Genomic DNA, 13,845 nt, shown 5'->3' on the forward strand with positions numbered 1-13,845 from the left:
CAACCTACTTTGCAGACTTGGAAAAGCTAGTTATCAAATTTATTTGGAAAGGGAAGATGCCTTGAATTGCTAAAGACACTCTAAAAAAGAAAAACGAAGTGGGAGGACTTACACTCCCTGACTTTGAAGCTTATTATAAAGCCACAGTTGCCAAAACAGCATGGTACTGGCACAAAGATAGACATATAGATCAATGGAATCGAATTGAGAACTCAGAGATAGACCCTCAGATCTATGGCCGACTGATCTTTGATAAGGCCCCCAAAGTCACTGAACTGAGCCATAATGGTCTTTTCAACAAATGGGGCTGGGAGAGTTGGATATCCATATGCAAAAGAATGAAAGAGGACCCCTACCTCACCCCCTACACAAAAATTAACTCAAAATGGACCAAAGATCTCAATATAAAAGAAAGTACCATAAAACTCCTAGAAGATAATGTAGGAAAACATCTTCAAGACCTTGTATTAGGCGGCCACTTCCTAGACTTTACACCCAAAGCACAAGCAACAAAAGAGAAAATAGATAAATGGGAACTCCTCAAGCTTAGAAGTTTCTGCACCTCAAAGGAATTTCTCAAAAAGGTAAAGAGGCAGCCAACTCAATGGGAAAAAATTTTTGGAAACCATATATCTGACAAAAGACTGATATCTTGCATATACAAAGAAATCCTACAACTCAATGACAATAGTACAGACAGCCCAATTATAAAATGGGCAAAAGATATGAAAAGACAGTTCTCTGAAGAGGAAATACAAATGGCCAAGAAACACATGAAAAAATGTTCAGCTTCACTAGCTATTAGAGAGATGAAAATTAAGACCACAATGAGATACCATCTAACACCGGTTAGATTGGCTGCCATTAAACAAACAGGAAACTACAAATGCTGGAGGGGATGTGGAGAAATTGGAACTCTTATTCACTGTTGGTGGGACTGTATAATGGTTCAGCCACTCTGGAAGTCAGTCTGGCAGTTCCTTAGAAAACTAGATATAGAGCTACCATTCGATCCAGCGATTGCACTTCTCGGTATATATCCGGAAGATCGGAAAGCAGTGACACGAACAGATATCTGCACGCCAATGTTCATAGCAGCATTATTCACAATTGCCAAGAGATGGAAACAACCCAAATGTCCTTCAACAGATGAGTGGATAAATAAAATGTGGTATATACACACGATGGAATACTACGCGGCAGTAAGAAGGAACGATCTGGTGAAACATATGACAACATGGATGAACCTTGAAGACATAATGCTGAGCGAAATAAGCCAGGCACAAAAAGAGAAATATTATATGCTACCACTAATGTGAACTTTGAAAAATGTAAAACAAATGGTTTATAATGTAGAATGTAGGGGAACTAGCAGTAGAGAGCAAATAAGGAAGGGGGAACAATAATCCAAGAAGAACAGATAAGCTATTTAACGTTCTGGGGATGCCCAGAAATGACTATGGTCTGTTAATTTCTGATGGATATAGTAGGAACAAGTTCACAGAAATGTTGCTATATTATGTAACTTTCCTGGGGTAAAGTAGGAACATGTTGGAAGTTAAGCAGTTATCTTAGGTTAGTTGTCTTTTTCTTACTCCCTTGTTATGGTCTCTTTGAAATGTTCTTTTATTGTATGTTTGTTTTCTTTTTAACTTTTTTTTTCATACAGTTGATTTAAAAAAGAAGGGAAAGTTAAAAAAAAAAAAAAAAAACAAGGAAAAAAAAAAAAGATGTAGTGCCCCCTTGAGGAGCCTGTGGAGAATGCAGGGGTATTGGCCTACCCCACCTCGATGGTTGCTAACATGACCACAGACATAGGGGACTGGTGGTTTGATGGGTTGAGCCCTCTACCATAAGTTTTACCCTTGGGAAGACGGTTGCTGCAAAGGAGAGGCTAGGCCTCCCTATGGTTGTGCCTAAGAGCCTCCTCCCGAATGCCTCTTTGTTGCTTAGATGTGGCCCTCTCTCTCTGGCTAAGCCAACTTGAAAGGTGAAATCACTGCCCTCCCCCCTACGTGGGATCAGACACCCAGGGGAGTGAATCTCCCTGGCAACGTGGAATATGACTCCCGGGGAGGAATGTAGACCCGGCATCGTGGGACAGAGAACATCTTCTTGACCAAAAGGGGGATGTGAAAGGAAATGAAATAAGCTTCAGTGGCAGAGAGATTCCAAAAGGAGCCGAGAGGTCACTCTGGTGGGCACTCTTACGCACACTTTAGACAACCCTTTTTAGGTTCTAAAGAATTGGGGTAGCTGGTGGTGGATACCTGAAACTATCAAACTACAACCCAGAACCCATGAATCTCGAAGACAGTTGTATAAAAATGTAGCTTATGAGGGGTGACAATGGGATTGGGAAAGCCATAAGGACCACACTCCACTTTGTCTAGTTTATGGATGGATGTGTAGAAAAGTAGGGGAAGGAAACAAACAGACAAAGGTACCCAGTGTTCTTTTTTACTTCAATTGCTCTTTTTCACTCTAATTATTATTCTTGTTATTTTTGTGTGTGTGCTAATGAAGGTGTCAGGGATTTATTTAGGTGATGAATGTACAACTATGTAATGGTACTGTAAACAATCGAAAGTACAATTTGTTTTGTATGACTGCGTGGTATGTGAATATATCTCAATAAAATGATGATAAAAAAAAAAAATCTCTGGAATGCAGGGGTATTGGCCTACCCCACCTCGATGGTTGCTAACTTGACCACATACATAGGGGACTGGTGGTTTGATTGGTTGAGCCCTCTACCATAGGATTTACCCTTGGGAAGACGGTTGCTGTAAAGGAGAGGCTAGGCCTCCCTATAATTGTGCCTAAGAGCCTCCTCCCAAATGCCTCTTTGTTGCTCAGATGTGGCCCTCTCTCTCTAGCTAAGCCAACTTGAAAGGTGAAATCACTGCCCTCCCCCCTACGTGGGATCAGACACCCAGGGGAGTGAATCTCCCTGGCAACGTGGAATATGACTCCCAGGTAGGAATGTAGACCTGGCATCGTGGGACGGAGAACATCTTCTTGATCAAAAGGGGGATGTGAAAGGAAATGAAATAAGCTTCAGTGGCAGAGAGATTCCAAAAGGAGCCAAGAGGTCACTCTGGTGGGCACTCTTACGCACAATTTAGACAACCCTTTTTAGGTTCTAAAGAATTGGGGTAGCTGGTGGTGGATACCTGAAACTATCAAACTACAACCCAGAACCCATGAATCTTGAAGACAATTGTATAAAAATGTAGCTTATGAGGGGTGACAATGAGATTGGGAAAGCCATAAGGACCACAGTCCACTTTGTCTAGTTTATGGATGGATGAGTAGAAAAATAGGGGAAGGAAACAAACAAACAGACAAAGGTACCCAGTGTTCTTTTTTACTTTAATTGTTCTTTTTCATTTTAATTATTATTCTTGTTATTTTTGTGTGTGTGCTAATGATGGTGTCAGGGATTGATTTAGGTGATGAATGTACAACTATGTAATAGTACTGTGAACAATCGAATATACGATTTGTTTTGTATGACTGCATGGTATGTGAATATATCTCAATAAAATGAAGATAAAAAAAAAAAACAAAAAAAAAACTTAAGGGATGCAATGAGGCAATGCTGAGAGGGAAATTCACAGCTCTAAATGATGACATCAAAAAAGAAGAAAGACATCAAATCAGAGACCTCACCTCAAAACTGGAAGAACTAGAAAAAGAAGAACAAACTAAAACCAAAGTGAGCAGATGGAAGGAAATAACAAAGATTAGAGTGGAGATAAATGAAATAGAAAACGAGAGAGAGAGAGAGAGAGAGAATCAATAAAACAAAGTTGGTTCTTTGAAAAGGTAAATAAAATTGACAAATCTTTAGCTAGACTGACAAAGAAGATATAAATAATAAAAATCAGAAATGAAAAGAGGAACATTACTACTGACCCCACTGAAATAAAAAGCTCTATAGGAGGAAACTATGAACAACTGTATGCCAATAAATTATATAGCCTAGGTGAAATGGACAAATTCTTAGAAACACACAAACTACCTACTTTGACTCAAGAAGAAACAGAAGATCTCAACAAACTAAATACTAGTAAAGAGATTGAATCAGTAATCAAAAACCTCACAACAAAGAAAATTCCAGGACTAGATGGCTTCACAGGGAAATTCTACCAAACATTCCAAGAAGACTTAACTCCAGTTCTGCTCAAACTCTTCAAAAAAATTGAAGAGAAAGTGCATTCCCTAATTCATTCTATGAGGACAATATCACCCTCATACCAAAGCCAGACAAAGATATCACAAGAAAACTACAGACCAGTATCTCTTATGAATATAGATACAAAAATACCTAGTAAAAGACTAGCAAACTGAATCCAACAGCATATTAAATGAATTATACACCGTGATCAAGTGGGATTTATCCCTTGTATGTAAGGTTGGCCCAACATAAGAAAATCAATTAATGTAACACATCACATTAATGCAGTTGTGGGGGGAAAAAAACATGTAATCGTCTCAATGCAGAAAAGGCATTTGACAAAATACAGCACCATTTCTTGATAAAAACACTTAGAACACTAAGAATAGAAGGCAAATTCCTCAATGTGATAAAGGGCATACATGAAAAGCTCACAGCTAATATCCTACTCTGCGGTCGCGTCTACTGCTTCGGGGGGGGGGGGCGGCTGGTTGCTGAACCCTCGGCTCTCGGTGCTGCTCGGAGGGTACCGGCGGCGGGGGCTCTTTCCCGGAGGCGAGGGCGAGGCGGGGGACTTGGCCAGGTCCCCGGCGGTGGCGTGCAAGGTGTGGAGGGCGGCGAGAAGGGAAAGACAAGACACTCTTCCTCCAGTAGGGGTAGAACAAAAGGGGGCTTTATTCAGGGGTGAGCACAGGTTATATAGGCTGGCATAGAGGGCGGGGGTTGTTACAAGCCAATGCTGAGGGGATAAAGGCTAGGATTGGTTCTGAGAGGGTGCGGAGGTTAGGATTGGTTCTAAGAGGGCGCGGAGGTAGTTTGAAAAGGGGCGGGAGTTGCTCTGGCAACGGTGTCTGGCAACAGTGTATGCACACTGGTGGTGGTGGGAGTTGCTCTGGCAACGGGGGGTGTGCGGGCAAGATAAGGGGGTGGGGAAAAGGCGATTCCCTCCGGCAAGCCTCCCCTAACGGTGGTATTTTGGGTGAGGAAATGGGGCCTGCCTCCGGCCTCACTTTCCCAGGCCTGGGGGGCTGTGGAGGGCGCTGTCGCCCGTGCCCACCACCCTCCCCAGGGGCGGATCCGGTCCCCTGGCCCAGGCCCGCCAAGTTGAAGCACGTAATCAGTATCCCGCACTACTCAATGGTGAAAGAGTGAAAGTCTTCCCTCTAAGATCAGGAACAAGGCAAGGATGCCCAATGTCACCACTGCTGTTCAACATTGTACTGGAAGCTCTTGCCAGAGCAGTTAGGCAAGAAAAAGAAATAAAAGGCAACCAGATTGGAAAGGAAGAAGTAAATTTCCCTGTTTGTAGATATGATCCTATATACAGAAAATCTTGAAAAATCCACAGCAAAGTTCCTAGACCTAATGGATAAATTCAGCAAAGTAGCAGGATACAAGATCAATACCCAGAAGTGTTTCTATATGCAAATAATGAACAATCAGAAGAAATCAAGAAAAAATTCCACTCACAATAGCAACTATAAGAATCAGATATCTAGGACTTACACATGGAAAACTACAAAATATTGCAAAATAATTAAAAGCAGGCCTAAATTAATGGAAGGACATTCCATTCAGGGGTTGGAAGACTAAATATTGCTAAGATGTTATTTTTTTTCAGTTTGCTAAAGCTGCCAGAATGCAATATACCAGAAATGAATTGGCTTTTACAATGGGAATTAATTAGCTTACAAATTTGTAGTTCTAAGGTCATGAAAATGTCCAAATTAAGGCATCAAGAGGAAGATACCTTCTCTGAAGAAAGGCTGCTGCCAGATGGGAAGGCACGTGGCCGGCAGCTGCTGGTCCTTCATTCCTGTGTTTAGCTGCTTTCAGCTCCTGGTTCCAGTGGCCTCCTCTCTGTGCTTCTGTGGGTCCTCCCTTAGCTCCTCTGGGGGCTTTTCTCTCTTAGCTCCTCTGGGTGTTTTTCTGTGTCCTTTATCCTCTCATAAAGGACTCTAGTAAAGGATTAGGACCCAACTTGAATTAGGTGGGCCACATTTCAATTGAAACAACCTAATCAAAAGGTCCCCCATAATATGTCTGCACCCACATGATTGGATTACAAGAACATGGCATTTTCTGGGGTACATAACAGCTTCATACCAGCACAGATGTCAATCCTACTTCATACCATATACAAAAATCAACTCAAAGTGGATCAAAGACTTAAATATAAGAGATAGACCTAACAAACTCCTTTAAGAAAACAGGGAAGCATCTTCAGGACTGCATTAGGCAATGGTTTTTTTCAGGCTGTACAACCAAAGCACATGCAACTAAAGAAAAAAAGGATAAATGGGACCTTATCAAAATTAAAAACTTTTGTTCCTCAAAGGACTTTATCATGAAAGTAAAATGACAACCCACACAATGGGAGAAAATATTTGAAACTGCATATCTAATAAAGTTTTAATATACAGAATATATAAAGAAATCCTCCAATTTAACACCAAAAGGCAAAAAAAATTAAAAATGGGCGAAAGACTTGAATAGACATCTCTCCAAAGAAGATATACATATTTTTATGGCCAGAAAGCAAATGAAAAGATGCTCAACAGCTTTAACCATCAGGGAAATGAAAATCAAAACCACAATGAGATACATTTCACAACCGTAAGAATGGCTGCTATTAAAAGAAAAGGAAAATAATAAATGTTGGAGAAAATTTGGAGAAATAGGAACACTCATTCATTGCTAGTGGCGATGTAAAATGGTGCAGCCACTGTGGAAGACTGGCAGTTCCTCAAAAAGCCAATTATAGAACTATCATATGACCCAATAATCCTGCTGCTAGGTATATTCCCAATTGAAACCACGGACTCAAAAAGATATTTGCACACCAGTATTCATAGCGACATAGTTCATGATTGCCAAAATATGGAAGCAGCCCAGGTGTCCATCCACCAATGAATGGATAAATAAAATGTGGTATATACATACAATGGAATATTATTCAGCCTTAAAAAGGAATGAAGTCCTGATACATGCGACACGAATGAACCTTGACGACATCATGCTGAGTGAACTAAGCCAGACACAAAAGGACTAATATTGTATGATCTCACTGATTTGAAACAATTAGAATAAGCAAACTCAAGAGTCAGAATCTAGAATATAGGTTACCAAGGGATGGGGTGGAGATAGGGAATGGGAAGTTAAGGCTTGGAATGTGTAAGGTTCCTCTTTGGAATGATGAAAATGTTTTGGTAATGGTGATGATAGCACAACACTGTGAATGCAATTAACAGCACTGAAATATATATCTGAATGTTATCAAACGGGGAAATGTTAAATTACATATATGATAGCAGAACAAATTTTTTAAAAAATCCATGGAATTACACTACACAGTGAACCCTAAGTCAAACAATTATTAAAATGTGCTTTCATCAATATAAAAAATGTTTGACAGCAGTGCGAGGTGTTTGAGGTGGGGTGGTACATGGGAATCCTGTATTTTATGCATGATTGTTTTGTAAACCCACAACTTCTCTAATAAAGAACATTTTTTTAAAAAAATAAGTGAGACATCGAGGACTGACAGTTTAGTATGCCGAGCCCTCTATCTTGGGGCTTGCCCTCATGAAGCTTGTTACTGCAGAGGAGAGGCTAAACCTGTTTATAATTGTGCCTGAGAGTCTCCCTGAGTGCCTCTTTGTTACTTATATGTGGCCCCCTCTCTCTGACTAAGCCAATTCAGCAGGTGAACTCTCTATGTGGTACCTGACTCCCAGGGGTATAAATCTTCCTGGCAACACAGTATATGACTTCTGGGGATGAATCTGGACCTGACATTGTGGGATTGAGAACATCTTCCTAACCAAAAGGGGGATGCAAAATGAAATAAAATAAAGTTTCAGTGGCTGAGAGATTTCAAATGAAGTCGAGAGGTCACTCTGGTGGGCATTCTCATGCACTATATAGGTAACCCTTTTAAGGATTTAATGTATTGGAATAGCTAGAAGTAAATACCTGAAGCTATCAAACTCCAACCCAGTAGCTTGACTCTTGAAGACAATTGTATTACAATGTAGCTTACAATTGGTGACAGTGTGATTGTGAAAACCTTGTGGATCACACTCCCTTTATCCAGTGTATGGATGGATGAGTAGAAAAATGGGGACAAAAACTAAATGAAAACTAGGGTGGGATGGGGGAGATGATTTGGGTGTCCTTTTTTACTTTTCTTTTTTTATTCTTATTCTGATTCTTTCTGGTGTAAGGAAAGTGTTCAAAAATATTGGAGTGATGAATGTACAACTACATGATGGTACTATGAACAGTTGATTGTACACCATGGATGATTGTATGGTATGTGAATATATCTCAATAAAACTGAATTTAATTAAAAATGAATGAGAGATGTAGAGAAAGTCTGTATTGTCTTAGAGAATATATGATTCATCATGAACAGAATGTTGGTAGAAATATGAATATTAAAGGTATTTCCAAGGCCTTAGAAGGAAATGATGAATGTGTTGTTGGAAATTGGAAGAAAGGCTATCCTTGGTATATAGTGGCAGATAACTTGGCAAAACTGGGTTTCAATGTTGGATGGAAGGCAGAACTTGCAAGTGGTGAACTTGACTATTTAGCTGAGGAGATTTTTAAGCTAAGTTTGGAAGTTGCAACCTGGTTCTTCTTTGCAACTTATGGTAAAATGAGAAAGGAAAGCTATAAACTGAGGATTGAACTCTTAAGCACAAAGAAACCAGAAATTGATAGTTTGGAAAATTCTGAGCCTAGCCAGTGAGCACTAAGACTAGGGCCAGAAGTTGTTCCATCAGGGACATCCCTGAGCTTTCAGGAAGTGAGACCCCAGACGACAGGGTTCTATGTGAAGGTTTAACTGAACACTCCTTTGCTAAAGAGGGTGTAGCTGAACATGGATAGTTCAGCCATTTCAATGGAAGCAAGGATTGGAAGTTTAATTATCAAGGAAGCATCTGGGGAAAGTTTCCATTATCTGATAGTTTGGACCCACTTTAAATGCATGCAAAGTCAGCAAGTATTTGTGAAATTTGTATGAGCAGAACCACTGCAGGGCCGGACTGCAAGGGACAGAGAAGGGATAAATTGAATGAAGAATAACTTCAGGGGCAGAACCATGGAAACAGAGGTCTGGACCAGAAAAGATCTCCTTGGGCCAGAAGAGCGGATGCACCTAGGTGTGTGGAAAGGGCAGGTCCACCCCTGCCTGATGCTTAGAGATGGTGGAGCCTCCCAGTATTGCTATTTCTGATGCTCAGAGAGAGTGAGGCCTACACCCTAGTGTTCAGAGAGAATGTGCCCACTGTGTAAGTGCTTAGAAAGGGTGGGGTTGCTGATCCAACAGGCCCAGAGGACAAAACATCCTTCTATAGATGACTTTAAGACCTTGAAATCGAATAAAGTTTGCTCCGTTGGGTTGCAAACTGGTTTGGGACTCAAAACCCATGTTTTCCTGCCAGTTTCTCCCTTCTGGAATGGGAATGTTTAACGTATTCCTGTCCCACTATTGCATATTGGAAGCAGATAACTTATTTTTCTAGGTTTCACAGGTTCATCAGACAGAGGAATTTAGCCCCAGGACTGACCACACCTATAAATGGTGATGAGGTTTTGTACTTAGCATTATTCTCAAATGGCTTAAGGCTTTGGGGATGTTGTGATGGAATGCATGTATTTTGCATATGGGAAGAGCAGGTCTTTTGGGGTACAGAGGGCAAACTATGGTGGCTTGGAGTTATGTACCCCAGAAAAATGTGTCCTTGATCTTAATCTATTTTTGTGGGTGTGAACCCAATTTAAATAGGACATTTTGATGAGGTCACTTCAGTTAAGGTGGGGCCCAACTCAATCAGGATGAGTCCTAATCCTATTACTGGAGGCCTTATAGAGAAGGCCACGAAGAGGAAGCCACAGGGAGCAGCTAGAAACTGGAAGTCAGTGGACCCTAGGTAGTATTGTTTTCCCCTTATTATAGACGAGGAAACTGAGACACAGGAGAAGACATTGCTATATGCATTGCCATGTGATGGGAAAGCCAAGGAACACCAAAGATTGCCAGCCAGCCAAAAGATACTGACCCCAAGCAGCAAGCCTTCTCGTCTCTGAAATCTTGCACCAACAAATTTCTGTTGTTAAGCCAACCCATTGTGTGGTATTTGTTTTAACAGTTGGGAAACTAAAACACAGATTGTTTAACTCTGTTTTCCAGGCCTTTAACCATTGTTAGAATGACTTTTCCTGAAACAAATAGGAAAGAAGTAGGAAACCAGGAAGAGACCCAGGCTATCCAGATCATCCATGACTGAAGGTATTTTGCAGTAGGCAGTTTTGTGCAGCAGTGTCAAGAACCTCAATTTGGGTTCTGAAGACATAGGATGTTATATACAATGGTATCCCCATCTTTTTCCATCTCCTTTTTCTTCAAGAGCTACTTGGCATTGTTATATATTTAAAATTTATTTATTCTTTACTTTCTGTCTCCACAATTATAATGTAAGCACCACAGGGTGGTTACTCCATTGCGTTCATCCCTCTATGCCCATTGCCTGGCACATAGTAGACACTCAAAACACATTTGTGGATTCTCCTTTGGGAGTCTAAAGGTCCTACAAGCCAGAAGGTAGTACAGCAGAGGGAGCTGGCTTGCCTTATCTCTGGTGGCAGCAATTACCACTAGAATGATGGATGATTTCCAGGCAAATGAGACCTGATGAATGAGTGGGGCCTCTGATGCCTTGGAAGTGAGGTGATAGGGTTATCAATGGTCCTTTAGCCTCAAGGATAAGGACAGGCCCCCTTGTGAAGGTGGGTGCCACCCAGTGAAGTCTCTCGGTGGCAATATTCTAGAGAAATGGGAATGGTCTTCTAGGAGATCCTGAGCCTTGATTGATTACAATGGGAACTTCTTTACCATGCTTTTACAAACTTGGATGGGAAATAGACTCTATTTCCAGTGCTGATAGCAGAGGTTCATCATACAAGGCAAAGCACTAGACACAAGGAGAAAGGGAAGTTTGCATGGAAGTTCACGTGATGAATTGGGAAGCCAGGTTTCATGCTAAATGAGTGGAGCATGGTTCTCTGTCATTTGATGCTCCAAAGTCTAGGCAGTTGGGACCAAAGAGGTCTATACAGGAGACTTACTTCCCTGACCCTCATTTCCTCATCTGTAAAATGGGGATCATAACAATACCCACCTCATGGAGCTGCAGTGAAGAGTAAATAAAGTAGTATATGTAAACTGTTTAGATACATAGCAAGTGTTACATAAACATTGGCTGGAATTACTATGACAGCGTCAACTTCCATTATTACTATCTACAGGGAGCCGATCTTGAGAAGTGGGCTGGGTTTTAGGTGCATGGAAACCTCCTGGTGGGGAGGTGAAAAGAGCCAATCAGACAATCAGACTACGGAGCCAGCATCCAGATCCAGCATCCAGGGACATTCATTCTGCTGCCTTTCTCCAAGTGACAGAATAAGATGCATGGTCAAGACTATGGAGTCACCTGGACCTGAGTTTGAATCCTGGTTGCCCGGTTCACTAGCAGTGTATATTTGGCTTGTCACTTAACCTCCTTGTGTCTCAGTTTCCTCGTTTGTAATAAGGGAAAGACAATACCACCCATCTCATAGGTATTTAGAACAGGACTCGGTGGCAATTTTTATAATTAATATGGCCAGTAAAGAGTTTAAGCACCTCAAATCTATAGAAACAAGGCTGTAAACTGGCCTCTATTAATGTCTTTGAGATAAACTCCTTGTTGCTTTGGTGGAATATTTATGCAGTTGATTCTTGTTCTGAGGTTCATATGCTTACACCATGGGTGACTTTCCTGAGTTTGGCCACGAGATGGCATGCACGTCCTTTCCCATCCCATCAAAGCCAGTCAGCGTGGATAAAACGGTGAGCTACCATTTACCTGCCAGACACAAGGATGCGCTCGTTGCTTTCATTCTCCTTCAGTTCTCTCAGCAATTCTCAGATTAAAGGAGATATCCATCAAAAATGCTAAGTGCAGTATCTGGCACATGGTAAGCCCTCAAAGAGACATTTGCTATTCTTCCTCTCCATTTTTACAGAGGAGGAAACTTAGGCACAGAGAGGATAAGCACGTGTTGGAGGCAAGATTCTAAGCTGGACCTGACTAACTGCGAGCTCAGTAACTTTCCCCCTAAACCTCATTTCAGGGGAAACTTTGGATGCCTTGAGCTCACTTCATGGTTTTCTATCCATGTCTACTTTGCTCTCTGGTTTCTTTCTGGATCGACCATTTTCTTGCTTCTGGTGTGATCTTAGGCCACTTCTTTAGCCTGTCAGAGTCTCAGTTTCTCATCTATACAATAGAGGTTATAACATATTCCTGATTTTGGAGATATTTCAGATATAGCACCTAGACCCTAACAGATGCTCTGTGAATGAATGGTGGCCACTGTTAACATAAAAGAGTTCATTCCTTCATTCTTTCCTTGCTTTCTCTCTCTCCCTTCTCTCCTTTCTTTCACCTTCCCTTTCTTCCTTCCCTCTCTCCCTCCTTTCCTTCCTTCCTTCCTTCCTTCCTTCCTTCCCTCCCTCCCTCCCTCCTTCCCTCTAGGTGCCTGAAATTACAATATACTCATGGTCTCTGCCCTCAAGGAATGTCAGTCCAGAATTTCCTAGTCTCTGCTCATCCCTGGGACAATTCCATACCCTGGCAATCTCTCTTTCTTTAAGTCATGGGGATTTGTTTTCTACCATCTACTCTTTTCCCTAGGAAGGACCCAATCATTGTAGGTCACACCACCCAGACCCTCCATATTCTCCCCCTCTATGCTGCTTGAAAAGCAAGGCCACAAATTCTTGAGGTACCACAAGTCATCATCAAATCCCAAACAACCTGACTCCATTCATTCCACTTCACCAATGATTTTCAGATTGGCTGTGGGATCAAAAGATTTTGCAGGAGTGCCTGGGGGCCTTTGATGAGGAAAACACATAATAGGAAGAAGAGGAGGGATGGTCTCATGGACCCATTCTTGTTTCCAATAGACCAACTCTGGTTTTATCTATTTATATTTTGGGGGTTGCATGTAATATTCTGCTGCTAAGGAAAAAATCATTCTACTATACCATGAAGAGTAGGAGATAAATTTTGAGATATTTCAAAGAAAATCTCCAGGAAAGGTAATATGTTTGGGAATATGTTTTAAATTAGTTTCCAAGGCAATGAAATATAACTTAAATTCTTATAATTTGGGGGTCATCTGGAGCCCAACTTGTCACCATTGACTTAACGCACTGGAGCTGATTCCTTGCTTCTAACCTTGCTGAAGCCTTTGGCCATTTCCTGCCAACCTGATCAAGACGTTGCCCTTCTGTGTTGCAGTGCCCTGGTTCCCCAGAACCATTCAAGAACTCGACAGGTTTGCCAATCAGATTCTCAGCTATGGAGCAGAACTGGATGCAGATCACCCTGTGAGTCCTTGCCTCTTTGGATGAGATTATTTCCATTCTATCCTCCTCCCCCCACCCTACTCCCACCTCCATCTTGGGCAATGTGTCCCCAGTTACTTGTTCAACATTTATTGAATGCCTACTTATGCTAGAATTGGAGAAGCAAAGATTAACAACACATCATCATCATCATCATCATCATCATTGTTGTGACTAATATCAATTGTAGTCCAGA

General features: G+C 41.4%; 1 protein-coding gene across 1 annotated transcript in view; it reads left to right on the top strand.

The window, feature by feature from the left end:
• Positions 1–13,845, top strand: part of PAH (phenylalanine hydroxylase) — a 99,931-nt gene that overhangs the window by 48,155 nt on the left and 37,931 nt on the right. Inside the window, exon 4 of the mRNA XM_037846112.1 lies at positions 13,543–13,631. Within this exon, the coding sequence (XP_037702040.1) occupies positions 13,543–13,631 (89 nt within the window). The remainder of the gene's footprint in view (positions 1–13,542; positions 13,632–13,845) is intronic.

Source organism: Choloepus didactylus, chromosome 8 (assembly GCF_015220235.1).
Source record: "Choloepus didactylus isolate mChoDid1 chromosome 8, mChoDid1.pri, whole genome shotgun sequence".
Lineage (NCBI taxonomy): Eukaryota > Metazoa > Chordata > Mammalia > Pilosa > Megalonychidae > Choloepus > Choloepus didactylus.